Genomic DNA, 20,519 nt, shown 5'->3' with positions numbered 1-20,519 from the left:
CTTGTTCATAATACATTTTATCCTCCTCTCTTGCATGATGAAATTCATATAAGAACCATTGTTCAAATTCTTTCCAAGATGAGATACTTTGTGTAGTTAATGATTCATATGCTTCTCTCGCATTGTCTTATAATCTCTTGACAAATAGCTTGATCACCTAATCTTCTACACAGATCTCATAATCTCCTATGAAAGTATAAAATGCATCCAAATGTTGGAAGTATCGATTCATCCCATTCTCCATGGAAATTTGGTACAAGTTGTGAAAGCTTCAAGACAACTTGTTAGTTTTACAATCAAATCTTCGGAGATCCAACGACCTGATGCCATCTAGAATAAAAGTTTTCTTTGACATCATCGATACATTTGTAATAAAGCTATCTACTATTTCCTTTTGAGTCTTCTCCCTCAACACAGTTTCCAATTGAAATCTTATTGAATAGAGTTGCCACCTCTTTTGAGGAATGTATTGGTTTGTTGATCTTTGGGGTTCTCTCTTTTAGCAGAGTACACTTCCAAACAAATTGATTATCACACTACCCCTGATTATTAAACAAAAATGCTATGAAGGATCTAATACAAAGCTATTGTTAGGAATAATTCACGAATCGCCTTGGTGACCATAAGGGACTAATCCAAACTGTAGTCTTATTCTCCTTGCCTTCAAAAAAAATTGATTTTGCAGTTCAAACCTTCATCTATAATCCTCTTTACAAGATCTGAATATTTCTTTTTAATTGTATTGCCTCTTATTTCTTCTTTCTTCGCTTCTTGTGTCGTTTTTCATTCTTGACACTTCTATCTATAATAATACTAAAGGTTGCCATACAACCAACACACCCTTTCATAAACTCACTAATTGTATACCAAATTTACTAACACTATCTCATTAACATATTTTTAAATAGAAAATATAATATGTGGTTATGCTTGGATTCTTTTCTCTATAAAACTTGGAAGACACAAGTGTTTCAGAATTCTCCTGTTCCGTAAAGGCTGATCCTTGCTCTCATTGCATTTTCTTTTGACCCATGGCTATCCTGATGCATCTATATATGATTGCTTTCGAGATGAGAATCCAGGCTGGGCATAGTTTTTGATGATAGTATATTTTCCACACCCGCAGCTTCTCTAATTTACAACACACATGCACAAAGGTGATCCTGAGGACTGCATAATTCTGGATGGTTATCCATATATAGCATGTCTCCAGTGGTCCCTTGTCTTTCAAATCTTTTCACTTTTATTGCTTTGTTGCCTGTCGTGTCGATAGGTCAGTAGAGATACAAACTCTGCAAACAGTGGAAGGTCCTCATAACTATCAATATTTACAGGAGTTTGCCCTTTTAGTAATTGTGAATTATTATTGCTGTTGGATGTTAGTTTCAAATAATGCTGGTGCTTGGGCTATTTTCCACTAGGATCTCCTTTATCACATGTGATTCAACTACTTCCACAACGAGAACCACTCTAACCATTGACGTCAACCTTGCAATGTTCGATACTTGAGATTATCAAATCAGTGCCTCTATTTGCAAGTTAATTAGTATCATATCCAGATTTCAAATTTTGATCTAGAGTTTCAGGCTGTACATAATAGATATTGTAGGTGGCAATTTTGTTTTCAATGTTGTCCTCTCTATTTGTCCATCGTTGTTCATTCTCCTCCACTGTTGCTTCGAATTGCCTACAAAGTTCCGAGTCGCAGTAATTTATCAAAACAAACACATCTGGTCTCACAGATTTTCCTTAAAATGAATTTTTTCAACCTCTCCTTCAAAAGATTATCCTGAATCCAGAACGACAGTGCCTCCATAGTTAACTATTTCTCTCTGTTCTTAACAGGATAATCAATATTGTGTGTCCTGAATCTTCTGGTATATAAATTGATTTCGCAGTAGACCATTGCGATATGGCTCTAAGCTAAGGGTCTGTTTGGTTGCAGGAATTGGATGCGAATAAGAAAATCCAACTGCTAGAATTTGGAAATTCAGTGTTTGGTTGTAAAAGCAAAAATTAGAATTAGAATATATTAATTCTAATTTTAGTCCAAAATGAGCATGGCGGACTTCCCACTTAAAAGGTGGAATAGGAATAACCTATTCCTATTCTAATTTTTATAAACCAAATTTAATATGTGGTCGGGTCTGCCCGAATGAGCTAATTTTTTTTGGGGTGGGGGAAAGATTGTCTTTGTGTGTGTTTTGGTTGACCCATTGTTCGCAGAGCCAGTTGTCAAGGATGAAATAGAGGAAGTGTTTGTTGGTGGTGCACATTGCAGTGCTAGCTACAATGTTTAAACAGAAGGAAGGGAGCATTGAATGCAAATGACAGGTTGAGCAGCTGCACAACAATGGGAGGACCTGAGAGGCGACAATTTCTACCGTGACAAGAAGGATTGAAGGTGAGTGACAACAATGGAGTGGTCTCTTGCACGTAGGGGTTGGAAGGAGGGTCTACGACGGGTGGATATCTACCAAGTAGGCTGGCCAAACAATATAGAAATTCCTTCAATTTCAACATACCAGATTGACCCAGTTTAGCAAAAGATGTACCTTCCCTATGGAACTGGTTAAGTGTAAGAGAATTCAAAAAACAAATTAATGTACATCCTTTCAAATTTCTGTTCGATGCAGAAATATTTATAATTGCATCGTGAACATTATTTTTGTTATTCGCCTCTATATAAATACAAAGCCACGACAAGTCACTCACGTTGCCATTCCAAAATTTTAAGTTCAGGGTTTCAATTTTCTGGCAATTGATTTTAGTCCCAGGCTAATGTATAGGGAATCAAACTCTAATTCTACTGTCTGTAAGTCCTTACAATTATCCCCAATTTTTGATAGACCATAGGATGTAAACATAAAAACTCCCTTCAACAACAAGTCTTCATAATGTGCAAAAGATTTTGCAGAGCTATTATTAAAATTCAAAAACAGGAACTTATTCCAATTCTATTTCTTGCAACCAAACACATAAAATGCATCTTCCAATTCCTCTTCCAGGTCAACCAAACAGGTCTAAGTAATATTCCAGAAATTATTTTAAGAATGCATGAATTTGAGAAGTGAGCTTATTCCAGCATAGTTGATTGCTGCATTCAGCAATTCTTGCAACCAAACGGACCCTAAGTCACAAGTTCAAGTTCAACAACTATGAAGTTCAGACGAAGTTCGACACGTCATAAAATTCGACACTTCATAAAATTCGACACTAAATTTGCCTGCCTTCACCCAGTGATTGATAAATCCACATTCTTAACTTAATGCAACACAAAGTATAGCTCTGTATATATGATATTATCAGCTACAGGGTTTTTGTTTCAGATTGGTGGAATAATTGTCTAGGGTTTTCAACTTTCTTGCTAAAGAGCCAAAAAGAATCATCAGTTGATTCGATCCATACCTGTTTCTGACATGAGTTGTACTTGGAAACTACTAGTTTTCAGGCTGATTAGGAATTTTTAGCCCTCCATTGATAGCTGCACTGGATTGAGGGTGATTATCTGATAATATCTCTGTGTGATCATTTGTTGTTATCTTGATAGTTTTTGTGTTTTTATTAGTTTTTTATGTTTTATAGGTTTTTTTAGCTATTTTTTATTCTTTTCTAGAATCATGAGTTCAGAACTGCTCCACGGAGAGATTACATGATATGGGATGATACTTTTATGGCTCTGTTTTAACTACACTAGCTAATATAATGGTCTTTCCTTTTACTGCTAATGTAAATCACTGTCTAAGAGGACCATGTAACCTATGTGCAAGATCTTGAATCATCATTGTGTGGTTTGTGACACAAAGTAGTAATATGAGAATAGATTCAGTATCCATCAGTTGAAACCGACGGTCAACTTTTATTTTGTTATGCACAAAAGCTTTCTACTGTTTCGCATGCCATTTAAAACATATCAAGCACTGCTATAATTTTAATTGTATCTTATGTTCCAATGCAATTATCGGTACGTTAGCAAGAAATTATTTACAATTAATGTACTTAGGAACAGTATATGGTGAGTGAGGAAGAAAATTGCCAATCATTTTCTTTGTCAGCAATATCTGAATAACGAGTCTTGGATATCCAGGCCTGGGATGAGCGTCTTAAGAAAGGTTATGAGGAGAGGGCAGTGATTCGAGTACAAAACTTTGATCCATCATACACATCAGCAGAGATAGATGTAAGTATTTTCTCGCAATATAGTGTACTTGGCGTTATTTATGTTATTCAAAATTTTTAGTTAGCCATTGTGGGTTGTCTGGTTGTTGTACAGAGTCAGGAGTTTCTTGTGACTGATAAAGGCAAACTGATAAAAATATTCAGTTGATTACATAACATTACAATGAATGTTCAATTTCATTAATTGACAGAGATGAATTCTAAGCTGACTATTTCAAATTGAATCATACCAATGATCCTTTACACTCAATCCACAGCTGCACCAAACCATTTTAAAAATGTCAGACCAGTATGTCAAAGGCAATTCTTGAAACACTGGTTCATCCTTGTTAAAAACAAGGAGGGTTCTGCTGTTGCAGATTGGTGACTGGGTCATCATTACTGGGTTCATGGAATTGCTTGGTCATATGCACCGCCTCACATGCTGGGTTATGGATAGTTTTTGTAGTAAAGTGCCAGCTTTACTTTTTCTGAATTCTGGAATTTTTCTGCCGCGAATAATCTCAGAAAGTGGAATATGTGGTTTTTTCTGATTAATAAGTTGCTGTAATACTATGTTCATAAACTGGAAGCCATGTTCTTTTATAAAATATATTGGAAAATTTAGAAGCATAGAAGATGAATTACAGTTTTAAAAGATGCATGGGTAACAAAAGAGAAAATGTTGTGTCGTGAAATGGGTTCATTGTCAACAGTCTCTAGATTTAAGTCTAAGATATAGCTCTCATTGAGCTATATCTTAAAATTAGTTTTCCCTAGAATACAAAGACCCCTACTCAATTTTATTTTGAGAGGTAACTCAGGTCAATGTTTCTCAGGACTAAGATGGGTAACTCAGATCAATGTTTTCCAGGACTAAGATGAGTAACTCATCTAATTCTACTTCTTTGTTTTCAAACTATGCATTCTTTGATGTTTATTTAATGTGGAGTGGTGGTAAAGGACCTTCCCACATGTCTTTGCGTTTGGGAAAGGTTATCATTCTTTAACTAATATGTGGGAAACATATTCTATAGTAATTATTCCCACTTTTGGATTTTTTGCTTTAGCCTGTAGACTCTTGTGTAGAAATCTGGGATGTCCACGTTACAACATTCAAATTCTGCCCTGTCACTCCTTTATGTCTTGCCACTTCGTAACTTCCAAGTCCAAGTCCTAGGAGGTCTTCAATCCCAAGTAATATTTGAACTATTATTAACACTTACCTACGAGATGTATTCATTAGTTGCTATGAATTTCAATTTAGTAAAGTCGCTTAAGGTTTTTCTTTCTATCCTTTATTTCCTATAATTTTCCCATCAATTGTCCTTTTTTAAAAGATCTCTTTACCTTATGTAACCAAACATATCGACTAATTTAGATATTTCTTAACAAGAGCATAATTCCTCCTCCCATATAGTTTTCACTGTCTATTTTCTTGTGATATTGCTATTAGGATTCAACTCAACCTATCTTTTCTTGCCAAACCCCATCAACACTTAAGTTTGCTAACAAATTTGCTTTTTTTATTTCCTTCCCTGTATATATGATTGCATATAACTGATTTGAAGTGTTTTATAAGTCCTCAGTGCATTGATAATGAGTCTCGAATCCCTCAATTTTTATCTTCTTTGTATTGAAGTCCTTTCTGAGAGGAAGGCCTTTTATCAGCACTGTGATTTTCACAGTATTGTTTGTTTCATTCTCTAGTGGTCTTCCCAAACTGGCCACTTGTGTTACCATTGCAGTGATGTATAATACACCCTATGCATTCCTTCCCTGGGTTTCCTTTTGATGCCCTTTCAAAATTGTGTTTCTAGACCCCCATTGCCTATATGGGGGCGGGGTGGGGGGGGCGGGGGGGCGCGGGGGATTATCAGTCCTTTCCATCTCTTTCTTGTTCTGTCTTCTTTAATTGTGAGAGTCTGATCATTCTACAGTAGTTTTCAAGGTCTACTGTTAGATGCTCCAGTTATTGATATTACAATTTTAATAGTAAGGTTTTCCTAGTCCATTTGTTTTCCTATTGAATAATCTCCCATTTCTTTCTTTTCATACCAACCAGAACATGTTAGATGTTCCATTGCTCCAGAGCATGCCATCGGGGTTCATTCTAAGATGAATGGGCCAACTTTCAAGAAGGGGTAAGACTTCTCTAGGTAATGTTGTCTTCCAATTGAGCTATTCCAATAGCCAGTTCGAGCACTAGTTGGTGTATTTGCAATTAAAAAGCAATTGATCTAAAGTTTCCTCCTCTTCACACAACAGGCACCTATTTGGGCCTTCATATCTTACTTTCTTAAACTAATCCATGGTTAAATATCTTGTTCAGCATTGTAGCGCACAAGAATATCCTTGCCTTTGGCAGACAATCTTTGTCCCAACAAAGAGTAGTTGGAAACTTGGTCTTAGGATACTGCTGTTTCTTGTCTGGATGGTTGTAGCCTTCGTTTGTGTTGTATTCTCCTGATTTCACTCCATTCCTCATTAGTCTGTTCTCTCTTCATATAGTTATTTTCATATCTCACAACATCTCGCGTAGGACTGTTTTGTTTGGTGAAATTTGGATGGATTTGTTATTGCCAAATCCCGGAATTGACATATTCTATGTTTGTTATCAAAACATGAAAATGGAACAGGAATTGGTTATTTCTTATTTATCCCCCAAACCAGCATTTTAATCTTCCATGTATAAAAGGTGGAACTGGAAAGTGAGGTCCATGTTGTGTTGAATTCATAAGGAAAATTCTACCATTTGGGTTTTTAGGGCTTTGGCTACTCATCAAATTCCCAGGGTAATGTCACAGGCTTGGGCATCATTTTATTTGCTGGTTTTGCCTCTGAGCTCTTGTTTCTCCACTGGCACAAAGACCTTGTGGACTTTATCATGGATTACAATTTTGGCCCTGCTTTAGAACATCAACTGCAATAACCACCATCACTTAAAACATGGTACATCACATTGAGATGGGTTACAATAGTGTCTGTTGTGTTACTTATCCTCCATTTGGCTTTGCTTTTTCTACATGTAATACCATTCAAGGAAATCTCGTTTAGAGGGTCACGACAGCTCTCCTAACAAAAAAAGTACAAGGCATATTAGAGTTTGAAGAGGAGTAATTCAAATCATGACTTCTGGCTCGTGCTTGTTGTCCTGAGTATGTCGTTATCAGATCTCTGTTGAGCTCAACAGTGGGCATGCTGGTAACGCTCCATATTGTGTTCTCCTTTCTCAAATTCTTACTCCTTAAACATGAGGGCATTAATTGGTACCGTGAAGGTCTCGATACTTTATGGTTGATCAAGTTCTCCTTTTAGTGTATCTTCTCACTATGAATTCCAGGTGAACCAAACAGTTTCAGCCATATTCCAGAAACTAATTTTTGGATTTAAATTATCTTAAATTTTCAAATACTAGATTTTGACAATTCCAGTGTTATTTAATTTCATCAAACAAATGGGTCCTATTATAGAGTTATTCTTATTGTTTGGTAGATTTAAGGTGTCTAGGGGTTTCTGTTTCCAGCCCAATGGCGGATCATTATTTTTGTATTAAATGTAATCCATAACGGACCTTCTTCATTAGTTTTCTAAGATTTCTTTTAATTCCTAGAAGTTTGCCAGATTCCTTATGAGTGACGGGTTTTTTTTCTTCAACCCTGGTGATTTTTCTGAGAGGTCCAAAATGACATTAATGTCACCTCCCAAAAAATGGTTCTTATTAGGGAAGTGTCGAAGATGATTTCCTATCCCTTCCCAGGTTTGTTTTTTTTCTTATATTTGGGATTGGTCCATAAATATTGAATATGATAAAGGTGTGAATGATTGTTGTTCAACCTCTTTGTGCGTACATGCATCCAGTTTTTGCTTTTGTTGATTACCTCTATTAGTATTCTCCTTGGGTTCCTCAATATACCTAATCCTCCTTGTAGCTTCTGCTGCTGCTACCGAATTCCCATTTTCATCTCCTTATCCTTTTCCTAAACTATTTTGACTCTCTATCATCCAGTTTTGTCTCCTCTATCATTATCTCCACATTTGCAAGGAAGGTGCAACATTCAAGTAAATGGTTGCTTATTAGGGGCATTAATGCCCCCCAAACATTCCATGTAATTACCTTCGTGGCAAATTGGTAAGGAACTTTCCCATGCCTACATTAAAAAGTGATGTTATGTTGGTGTGATGATTGGATGCTTCATCTTTTAGACTCAATTTTGTGAAAGATTTCCTCCTTTTCTTGTGGGATTTTGCACGATTTGGATTAATTTTGCTTGGGTAAAAATTGAAACATCACTAGTGCTTCCATTGATCTTCCAATTTCCATGAAACTTCACTGCCTCGTATGTTGCTTGGCACTTCTTCCCCTCCTTCCTCGGTTAACTCCATAATTTGGCTTATAAGTTGTTGTTTCGCTTTTATATCACATTCCTCTATTATTTGCACCTCTCCCTATAATCTCATAAGCTACCCTCAGTTGAATGGGCATATCTGATTCTATACTGACCTTACTTCATCCCCAACAATTTCTACCTTATTTGGGGTCAAAGTACCATTCATGTCCCTTCTATCTGGATTATTCTCTTTTTGCTTGGTCTGAAGACTTTCTAGCAACGATAATTGCTTCCTCACCTCTCTTGTAAGCTTTCTGATTTTGTTAGTAATGACTCCGAAACTTAGTTGCCAATTTGGGTTCTGGGGCAGATTCGGGTTCAAGAATCTGATTCGTGGTTTTTTATTTTTCCCATTATGATTTGTAAGGTTTCGTGAATATGTGTGTGTGGGTCCTCTAAAATTCATGTAGGATCCATGCAGGTTTGCGTGGATTCATGTGGGTCTATATGTATTCACGTGGAATTCGCGCAGGGTTCGGATTTGACCCTGTGGATTCATCCAGATTCGTGGTCCGTGAATCCGAATGAATCCACAAGGTCAAATTTGGACACTACGCGAATTCGACACAAACTGATTTGCGAATCCAGACCCAAATGTAGTTGAGGGCCTCAAATGCATGAGTCCGGTAGCTAGGCTCCAAAATTGCCTTCTTTTTATTTACATCCTTGCTCCTTGCTTTTATTGTTTGTGAACCTCTTGTGTTGGTATCAATTTGTTCTTTGTTTTGTTCTTGGCTGCATGCTTGGAATCGACCCTTTTCCTCATGTAGTCCAATCAGAAACTTAGGGTCCTTAATTAAGTTTGTGGATTTACTTATTTCGCTTATTGGTGAGATATCTTTCCAGTTGATTTGTATTGTTGACTCCCTTCTAAAGAGAGAGAGATGCTTTGTGGTAAAAACAGAGTTTACACCTATCCAAATTGTAGTCTCAAAACACAACATTCTCTGCTTGAAGGTTATTTAGGAGTTTTGAAGATATATGATTGGATCAAGCATAACTTCTTTTGTGAACTACGTAAAGGTTAGTTTAAAGTTTTTGTAGCAGAATGCTTGATTTGAAAACAAAAAAAAGAGAAGCCAACAAATTATATGGAAAGAGGCATGTATGGATTTTATTGAATGCCTCTCAAGAACTATTTACAATGTCATCTATTGACTTACCTAATATTTTTGTTGTCTTTCAAGATCTATTTCGTTGAATGCCTTTCAAAATCTATGTTATCATAACTATAGTGGCAAAAGCATTTATGAAGATCGGGGTTCCATCTTTACTAGTAATGTTTTGACAAACCTATTCTCTTGTTTTAGTACTCAATTCCCTAGCACTCCTGATGCAAGAGCATCCTGGGTTGTCTTGCTATCTTGCCTATCTTTGTTCATTTTGCCTGTTGGAGCCGAGTGTCAGTGGTTTCCAAGTTACTATTGTTGTTGAGCTGTTTAGCATTGGCCGAGTTACTGTAGCTAGTGATGGCGGAGTTATTGTAGCTAGTGTTGGCCGAGTTACTATAGCTAGTGATGGCCAAGTTACTGTAGCTAGTGCTGGCTGAGTTACTGTAGCTAGTCTTGAATGAGTCACTGTAGTTAGCGTTGGTCGAGTTACTGTAGTTATCTAGTATTGGCGGAGCTATCGAGTGTTGGTTGGGTGTTCCTTCATGTGCTAAGTGAGCCTAATATCTACTGATGCTCAGTTCCTTCTTTGACCGAGTTTGTCTGTGATTGGTTCTTAGTTTGAGCCAACTTATGTAATTAATTTGGATTGTGAATTTAATGTCCGAATATTATCTTGGGACATGTGCATACCGTTTTAAGGTTGGCCTTTCTATTATTTAATGATCTAGAATCTTCTGTAAGCTGCTCTGGCAAGTATAAATAAGGCTGTTTAGGTTTAGGTTAGAATAACTTAGAGAGCTAAGAGCAGATGTTCTTGGAATAGCAAATTTGAAGTTGGATTGTGGATTTTGAAGTTGTATTTGTTGGCCTTAACCCAAAAGGCCTTACAACTGGGCATGTATGCAAATAATTTGATGAATTAATAAAGCATTTCGAAGTTCCTTCTCTCCTTGGTGTTGTTTGCTTCTGTTGTGTTACTCAACAAGGTGATTGGATAGTTAGGCGTGCCTCTGGCCGTAGCTCTTCAATCCCTCCTTGCATCAACTCCCCATATCATACAAACTTGAATTGGCAATTTAGGGTCATCAATAAGTGCTTAAAAGTTTATTTGCATTGTTGCACCTCAATGGGGATACTCAATGGGTAGACTGTCTAAATCTAGCATAATGGCGTTATAACACTTGGATAATTTTTAAAAAAATGTCTTCCTAATGGCACTATATGGATACCACCATATATCACATCATTGTTGAAGCTATAATTGAGATTTCAACTGTGGAGGACAACTTGACTCATTTACAAGAGGTACTTTTAGGAGTCAAAAAATTTGGGGGTGGCACAAAATAGAATATTAGGCTGACCAACACCACAATGAAAGGATTTTTCTAACTCGTTGATTGAGTTTTCTTGAGAAGCTATGGGCTTATAAGAAGTGCTCGCAAACCAACAAGGAAAAAGTAGTTGTAACCAATCTATCACAGTTCATTCCAAAATTTGTAGGAAATAGATAGTGTAGCCTACAAGCTTGAATTACCTCTAACCATACTTCCCATACTCGGACCCGACTTTGATTCAGTGAGGGTTAACTCGACTCATGAATTGGCTCAGAGTCGTCCATGACTCGGCAAAGCAACAAAACCCTTGAAATTTAGAGATTGTTTAGGATTTAAAGAGAATTCCAGGCACCCATTATTGAATAAAGCTTAAAGACACAATAACATCATGAAATAGCTGATAATTTGATCACATACATAAACATACATTGATTATGTTAAGTACATAGGTAAATATTAGATGTAATAAGAAAATTCTAAAAACCAAAATTAAAAATCAGGTGAGTGAGATGAGTAAACCAAGTCAGCCAGGTGAGTCAGCCAAGTCACCCAAGTGAGTCAGCCGAGTCAGCCATCGTGACTCAAAGGGTTAGGGTCATGGGCTGTTTTGACCCGGCAAGAGTGATCCGACAAGCTGACTTAGGTGACTTGCGACGAGTCTAGGAACTATGCCTCTTAACACTAAATCTAAATTCAGCTTTTATATTTCTTGTTTCAAGAAAGTGATTGGGTCAAAGATCCTTACACACTATTCCTGGAGCTAGATGAAGAATGAAGAATCATCTTGGAGATAGATTTAGTTCTTCTGACACAGAGAAATTGAGAACTAGGACACTCATGGAGTGTTTTGTTCATTTAGGAATTGATTAGCTGAAGATGTTACGTGGGGGGATGAAGACTTTGTACATAATATCCATAGTTGATTATCTTCCAGAACAATGTCCTTTGGAGGAGCAGGGCATGGTATGTCCTTAATCCTAGAGTGTGCATAGGGTTATGAGTAGTGGGCTTTTGGGTACTTAACTCTTAATTGAGTTATATAAATTATTAATATATTTCTATCTAGATATTTAGGTCATTCTAGGTGATATATTTATCTAAGTTAGTCTAGGTGGTAGCCAAGACATAACCAGGCTATATATAGGATTTAGTAGCTAGTTTATGTAAAACATTAACGTTAATTGTGTTTTGATTCAATATATTAAGATGTTTGTCACCTTGAAGTGGTTTGATTCTCAGTTATCTAATATTATAAATTATAGTCTTATCTTGTTTGTCTTATATCATTATAGCTGTGTAGTATTTGGCGATCATACATTTGAGCAAAATAATCTGCACCCTCTTCATAAATGCAGACACTATAGGCCGCAAATTTCAACTACACCCATTAAGCACGTTATGTTTAATTGTAGCGATGAGCAGTCAATGAATTTACACTATTATTATATGCTGATAGTTACATATACATCAATTGTTTTCTAGGTCACTAGTCAATTTTACTTCCCTTGTTCTTTTCCTCCTAATTTTTCAAAGCTTTTCTGAATTTATATAAACCTGGCCAGATGTACTGCCAATGTGCCTCATAATATGGGTTTTTAATAATACTTTGGTCAGCATGATACTATGTTGTCATGAATTTTGGATTTTGTGTCATACCATCATATGATGTATCTGGATACCACTATGTAAAATTTTGAAGACAAATAATATATTTGTATCATCATTTTTTAATCAAAAAATGTAAAATGATTAGTGTGGAATGGTAACATCTCATTGAGTTTTAAGAATTTGGTTTAAAAATTATTTTTATATTGCATCTGAAAAATGATAATGATAAAATACCCTAGTTGTGCTCGAACTGGGTTGAGGTGCGAACTTGGTACAAGTTCATCTGCAGGTTTGTGCTGGGTATGCACAGTGTGTGCGCTCAGCACTGTGGGTGCACCTGGGTTCGCACAAACCTGATCACAACCACTGAGTACCTGAGGGAACCTATTAAGTAGCTAGGTGAACCCATGACCTTTTTTTGTCATATATATTTTTTCTTAACCTTAAATGCACCCTAATATGAGGCCTTCAAGCACATTTTGATTTCATTTTTACCTCTCATTTTGCTCTCTCGTGATGTAGATCTTCTTACAGCCCTGGAAAACCCCATAGATGATTTTTTGATGATCCCTACGATGATTGGTGATCATTGAACATTGAATCATTTTTCATGAACTACATTATCATTTTGTAATTGAGTAATTCAATGTAATGATTTTCATTGGAATCGTGAACATAGATCAATGATCAAGTACACTATGAATTAATTTTATGTGTATATTTAGAAACATATATATAGGGTGTATATATTTTGACATTTGGCATTGATCAATGATCAAGCATCATACTATGAAATGATTTAGTTTTTTAATCCTGTATATTTCTCTTATTGTTTTGTATATATAGTGGTACACGCACACACACAAACATAGCCAAAACTCTAATTTTTTTTCCCACATACCCTTGTACTGGAACCCGTTCCTGAACCTGAACCCGAACTGTTAATTTATTAAAATACCACTAAAATAGTCATGGTTAATGATGCTTACTGGTTGGTAAGGTAGTAATTTATTATGCCATAACTTATTCTTATTTTCTTGACTGTTTCAACTTTTAGGTTGTTTGTTAGTTTATTTTGAAGAACCATCCTTTAAAGAAACTGACTATCGTAGAATAATTCATTTTCCTTTATTGCGTGGTGTGGTGTATGAAATTATACAAAGCAATAAACAAATGTGTATGTACATTGTACACACAAGCATGGTAATATCTACATATTTTTGCACCCTTTTGTCATTTACCATTATTCATAATAGTATTATATGCATCACCTGCTTGGTTGCTTATGAACTTGTGTGCATTTTTACAGGACATAATGTGGCATATGGTTGGGGAGCGATGTACAACACAGGTCATGCCCCAAACAATGTTTTCCAATCCAAACAGTGGTAAGGCTCTGCTTACTTTGTACGTCAGCAATATTCTTTTTAGTTTCTATAATCACGTGAACGTTTTTTAATTGAAGATGGTTTAGATACATACCAAATGAAAGACTATTGAAATGAAGCGTATGCCTGTAGAATGGCTGTCTGTCTGACGGAATTCTAAAGCACCACTGGAAAGACTATTCAAATGATCTGACGGAAGTCTAAAGCACCACTGGGAATGTCTATTTTCTATTGAGTGGTTCTAGATGATATTGTTTTATAGAAGTACATGTTTCCCTTTCTGTTGTGTGATTCTATTCTAAATAATAGTTCTGAATGGGTTGAGGTTAATTTTCTCTATATTGGAACAGGTGATGCACTGGTGGTTTTCAGAAAAAAAGAAGGAGCAGAAATGGCTCTAAAGAAATTGAATCAAGCATGCCTGACTTTATCAGATGGAAGGTGCTCATGGAACTCATTTTCTTGGAAAACCTCTTGATTTAACAGCATTCTGATTACCTGCATTGTTTCAAGTCAATTAAAAGTTGAGGTTCGGAAATTTAAGAATTTAGGAAGAAATTTACCTGGTTCCTCTGATGTTTGTGTCCATATATTGAAAAATGTGGAGTTGTACTATTTATATGAATCACAGAAGTATAAACATGGATTTTAGTTCATGGAAATAACACATTTAGATATAATATTGTGAAATGTATAAAGCCACGGGATTTGAAATCCATGGCATCAAAGCAAATCTCAAAACTAAAAGTACATGTCTATGGCTTAGAGGTATTTCAGTACTCATTCTAACATCACATGTCTTGCATTAGCATCTAAGATAGATTCTGGATGCTTGTTCCTTGGGAGTAGATTTGTCAGGAAATGGTAGGAATGATTACAAAAATGTCTTTAGCTCCCGCATATTCTAGATGTTCTTGAATCACGCAGTACTCTTTTCCAAAAGATCACTTATTCCCAGTTGCATAAATGATTGTTGTCGCTTGGAATGTGAGGGGTGTGAATAGCATCCCTAATCAAAAAGCTAATCGCGAGTTGATATCTCATTCTCCTGTTTTTTATAATTATTGAGGAAACCTAGTTGACAGTGGAACTTTGTGGTGTTGCATGTTTTTGGAACCCAGAGAAGATTATTCCTTAGTGATGGATCTTGAGTCGCTCTTCAATTGTTATGGTTGCTTCTAGTTTTGATTCTAGGAAAATTTGTCTCTTTTATAATGTTTATGTCCCTATGGGTCTCAATTTTCAAATTATAACTTCCGTTTCATATCAGATTTGTTCGAACCATGGTGCCCCTTCTTTGGTGAACTTGCTTAGACCAAACCACTAGCTACTTGCTGATTGTAAGTTTGCATTGCATGGTTGATTGACATTTATATGAACTTGAGTTCGACTATTGCTTGCACAGTGATATGCATTGATGAATTGTGTTAATGGAATGGTGGTGGTTTGAACATCTTGCATAAACCATAGGAGATTGCACTAGGTTTGTTGATGTCAATGGCTAAACTAATTGTTGTAGAGGCATAAAGACATGCGCATTTTTTTGCATTCTAGGAGTGGATTAGCTTTCGTAACCCTTTTCTTGGCAAGTCATTAGCAATCGACATTTATTTGGATGGCTGGGGCCAAATATATAATGAAGCTGAATCTTCTTTTTTAGTACTCGACTTATTTGGAGTAGGATTCCTCGTATTGGCTCTCTTCATCCAGTTTGCCTTGGGATTCCTTTGGTTGTATGATCTTAAAGGATAGAGTATTGGCATGGAATTTTGGACAAGTTTGGCACAAATGTTTGCCATTGGACTTACAGATTGCTTTTGTGTACTCGGAGAATGATTCTTTTGAAGCCTGTGGTACAGGCTTTGCCCATTTACAAATTCTTGGTGTAAGTTGTTGCTTCTAGCTTTCTTAAAGAGTTCAATGCTATTTCTTGCCAAGTTTTATGGACTAATAATTTTTTCTCTTCAAGGCTGAGCCAGGCCAACTCATTTGATTGTTAAGTTTTTAGCGGCCAAGTTGTATTGGAGGTTTTGAATTTTTTAGGATCAGGACCAGGCCAAGATTCTGACCCACAGTTATCTCTGAGGTGCGAGTAGACATGATGTGCCTGGACACAACCTTTTGGAAAGTGGATCCATGATTTGGGATATGCTTACAAAAGGAGCAAAGAAGGGCCTTTTTTGGGATTTGTTAAAGTGCTTTGATGTTCTCTTTTGGCTTGATTCTTGGGATGGTCACCCCCATGATTTTTCCAAGCTCCCCCATTTTTAGTTACTCAGCAAAACTTTGTCGGAAGCTAGTTGAAGTAAGGCAGAGGATTATAAAACTGTTAAACTTGGCCTTTGGGTGGCCTAATAGAGGATTGTCTGGATCTCGCCTAAGCTTGGAAAAGTATAAATACATGTAAGCATGATTCCTAACATTGGAAAGGAGGTTGGACAGAAAAGGAATTAAGGAAATAGAGAGTTTACATGTCCAAAATACTGTTTTCCAGGAAATCTGACTGTTACTTGGTTTTGTACGGATTTTACTTTGCATCTAATGTTCTGAAATTGACAGGAAGTGATAGAAGATTGAATCCAGAATCACCTTTCATTTACAATTGGTTTGGAGAAGATATTACAAATTTATAAAATAAATTGTCTGAATCTGCCCTAGGGTTACAAGCTTTGGGGAAAATAGCTTAACTCTTATTTCCACCTTTGGATCTTGCTAAAAATTGGAGAAAATGTCTCTAATAAGGTTCTCTCTAGTGCCACCATAGTGATTGACCAAATTCTTTGAATTGTGAAAGTTGTAGGTAAGCGTTCCGTTGATTTGCATGCATACTTGCATAATTAGGCCGAATTCCCATTGTAGTGTTCCATTTTTGAAGCATACTAACATTGATCCAATTTGGGATATGTTATATAAAGGCCGAATGGGTGTTTGAATCAAGTTTTCTTTCTTGGAGATGGGTTCTGGTTTAGAAGTTATGGCAAAAATACACAATTGGCTGCTTCATTTAGTATATGCTGATTACTAGTCAATTAATGAGGGACGTATTCCAAAGAAACCTTTTTGATATGTTGAAGAGGGGCCAAAAGGGTATTCCAAAAGGTGATCTGATTGTGAGGATCATGTGTCTGGGAAGATATGGTTGAAATGCCCATTTTGATGTAACTAGGAATGGAAGCCTAGAAAGGAGTAATCTACTATTTAAGAGTTTGAAGCATCTGAATCTGATAGTTTTGAAATATTGTATCGGTGAGGAGATAACCATCCCCACTCTGCATCAGTGGCATTTGAGGAACCTAGAGAGATGGGATGTTGGTGACCGGGAGTTGTTACGCTCAGATTATTTTGAGAGTTTGGAGTACTTAATGATGAAAGGACGGGAATACATAATTGTTCCAGGTTGTTCCTTTGGGATGACTTCAAATTTGCAATATGTTTGAAGAATATATATCTTATATTAAAATTGAAAAATCAGAAATCCTATATGTTTTGAACCAATGCATAACAGAGAAGGGAGACACTAAATATGAACAAGAAGATCATAAATCATTTAACAACATATTGCAAATGATAAATAGTAAACTTCTGACCTGAATAGTGATAAAGTTTAGCAGTTTACTGTTCAGTGTTAATCAATTGACAATATTGTATTGTTGTTTCAAATTTATTGCATATTAATTTATGCTTCATAAACAGAAAGCTGTTACACAAACAAAAATCCACAGCATGGAGAAAATTTTACTGTTTTACTTCCAAAAAAATTAACAAGTGCTGATGTGGAGTTTTTCCCTTGTACCTGGTACGGCAAATGTGTCCCAGTACCTGGTATGCATCCCAGGGGTCTGGGTACATGTACCTGTGTAATTATGCGATTTATAGATTATAGCTTCTGAAAAAAACAATATGCATTTAATTTTCATCAATGTTTGAGATCAGCATGTTGAGAGAATTATAAGATTCACATTGAGTTTGCAATTTTGTGTTGTGCTACTTGTATTCTGTTAAATTATCAATCTATTTGAATTTATAATTTGCGTAGTGCAACTTGTATTTTTACAACTGTATATTAACCCATTGGAAATTTTCATGACATTTGGCTTTGAATTATCAATCATCTATTGCCTTCTCCACTTGCTATAATTCTTTTACTTACTCTGCTTGTATTTTGTGGTAATTTATTTTTACTTGTATATCTTTTACGAATATTTTGCTCATTCGAGCATTGACATGAGACCAATGCAAGCTCCTCAGGAGTAAACACACTAATAACTACCAATGGAAGATCAACAGTCACTGCTAAGAAGTCCACTTTTATTAGAAACTGCCTTGATATTAGAAGCCAAATATGGTCACAATTTAGAATTCCACTATAGATGTCTGTTTGGAGTTTTTAACTTAAGGATCTATGCAATAAAGATCCAATGTTTAAGGTATTAAGCCCAACCCCTTAGCTATGTGGTTATTTTTTTTCTATTGGATGTAAGTTCAATGTTTTTAATATTTGAAGTATAGTTGGTATAACTGTATCTGGGCCGTATTGAGCTCAGTGCAGAGCAGTTTGTTGCAACTACATACCTGAACTCTGTACCAGCACTAGCATATATATATCTCAGTCTGATTTTTTTTGTGGGAGAAATTTTTGCATATGGGTAAGTCAAATGATGTTGTCAGGGTATGTTAAGTAGTTTGTACATTATTGTTCTATATGTGGGAATCACTTTGCTTGTTTTAATCTATGAAATGGTTGTTCATTCCTTGTTAAGTGGGCATGCTTTATATTTGTCAAGCATCCCAATTCGCTTTCTTATCAATCTAAACTTTTGCAGATCCCTCATAGCTACGAGAGCGAGTCCTGTGATGTCTGGAAAACAGAAATTTGCTGGGCATATTAGTGTGGAGAAGCATAAAATTTTAATGCAAAGGGGACATCACTCTGCAGATATGGTATATGACCATTCCCTTAATTCAGTCTAGTATTAAGTTAAACTGACTGCAATGGTGCTATAGGACCCTGACAAATTTCAAATATGAGCTCAAACATTGAAATTTTGATTTGGCACTTGAAGTAATTGTAGTGCTCGATAAGTTAAAACCACATTAACCTTAATATTAGAAAACACTAATTCTCAATGGAAAAGACATCACACTAAATAGGAAGGAACACAGGATTCTGATTCTCTTCTGCATTTGATGGAGGTGGCACCCTTGCATGAACCATTAAAAAAAATATTAATTACATTTTTCACTTTTATAAAGCTGTATCTTAGTTGTTTGGTATTACTGCTGGTGCAAGATCTCATGCAATCGAAATTCTATTCTCAACAGAAAAAAGCAGTTTCAACATCACATTGTTCTCAACCAAATACAATTGAATATGAAATGGCCATGGAATGGCGTCTACTACAGGAAAAGTCTGAGCGTTGGTGGAATGAAATATACAAGGTTGCATGTTTCGACAAACCCTAAACTCATTTTTTATTATAATAATGATCGATTTATTTTGGTTTTACACCAGATTATGATCAAAATTAATTGTAACAATGCACCTTTTACTAGCAAGAAGCATCAGAGGTTAATGATGTCAAGCACAAGAGTATGGTCTCAAGAAAAGGGAACTAAGCAAGGCTGTAGTTATGGTAAGTTTTTTTTATATGCTCTGTCTACAGCAAGATGTAATCATGGTTTACTGTTTCTTTACACTCACTTATCAATAAAATGTCTAGCTAATTTTCTTTGCAGAAATTATCGTTTACAGAATAGTGCTGATTGTTACTGAAGATACTGACCAATGTGGTGTTTTCCCTTTCCCCATTCTTTCACATATTATTTGCTGGTAGGTATTGCTTTGTGGCACAATTTCAGTGCAAATATTGACAGAAACATCAAGGCTGGGTGAAAAGAGCTGCGTTACAGGGCTCAATTCAGAGGTTGGCACACTTCAGCATGGAGATTTTTCTATAGTGCATTGATTACAGATGACAGAAGGATAAAGGAATTGATTAGTAGCTGTGAGTGGGCGACAATTGTCATCATTATTACTTGAGAAACAACTATCTTTGCTCGGTAGATTGGCATGACATTTTTTATGATGTCAAAAATCGGAGCTATTTTTGTGCCTGATAGGATGCCAAACCAAAGCTTCACCATTGTATGCCTCTGATGTATAATATTTTTTGCTCGTTTCTCATTACCTTCTCCTAATGCAAAACATGTTGAGTCTGGCAACCAAATACTCTCGTAATGCTGCACAAAATAACAATGCAAAATTTCCTCCATATCTCATATTTCGGCAATTTTAACTTTCATATTAACACTTTTTTAACATTGCAGAAGAGTTAACTAGATGAATATTGCTAATATTTGAAATTAAAGATGGAAAATGATAATATGCTTCAAAAAGTTTGTTTCCTATGTTATCCCAAAAAGATTAATAGTCTGGACAACTTTAGATGTTGAATATTGAAGGCAGAAGCCGAGTGGGTGCCTTCCAAAGTGATACTAGTGTTGATGCCTTGGTAACATAGTTGAAAG

General features: G+C 36.0%; 1 protein-coding gene across 3 annotated transcripts in view; it reads left to right on the top strand.

The window, feature by feature from the left end:
- LOC149559075 (protein ANTI-SILENCING 1-like) overlaps window positions 1-20,263 on the top strand; it is a 64,056-nt gene extending 43,793 nt beyond the window's left edge. The window contains exons 6-12 of one of the 3 annotated variants that reach the window (XR_016365109.1): window positions 4,088-4,180; window positions 13,913-13,991; window positions 14,124-14,432; window positions 18,815-18,932; window positions 19,314-19,430; window positions 19,545-19,624; window positions 19,826-20,263. Coding sequence is in view for 2 of the 3 variants with exons in the window: in XM_089833029.1 (XP_089689155.1) it covers window positions 4,088-4,180; window positions 13,913-13,991; window positions 14,342-14,432; window positions 18,815-18,932; window positions 19,314-19,430; window positions 19,545-19,607 (561 nt within the window). In the remaining variant the exon portion in view is untranslated. Of the gene's footprint in view, window positions 1-4,087; window positions 4,181-13,912; window positions 13,992-14,123; window positions 14,433-18,814; window positions 18,933-19,313; window positions 19,431-19,544; window positions 19,625-19,727 lie in introns of all 3 variants that reach the window. The other 2 variants (XM_089833029.1, XM_089833030.1) reach the window with 2 other exon arrangements.
- The last annotated feature ends 256 nt before the right edge of the window (window positions 20,264-20,519 follow it).

The sequence above is a fragment of the Cupressus sempervirens genome, chromosome 5, assembly GCF_028749045.1.
Source record: "Cupressus sempervirens isolate cs-2001-9-10 chromosome 5, ASM2874904v1, whole genome shotgun sequence".
NCBI lineage: Eukaryota > Viridiplantae > Streptophyta > Pinopsida > Cupressales > Cupressaceae > Cupressus > Cupressus sempervirens.
Note: the sequence above shows the minus strand (reverse complement) of the source record. Positions and strands in the feature narration are given on the sequence as shown.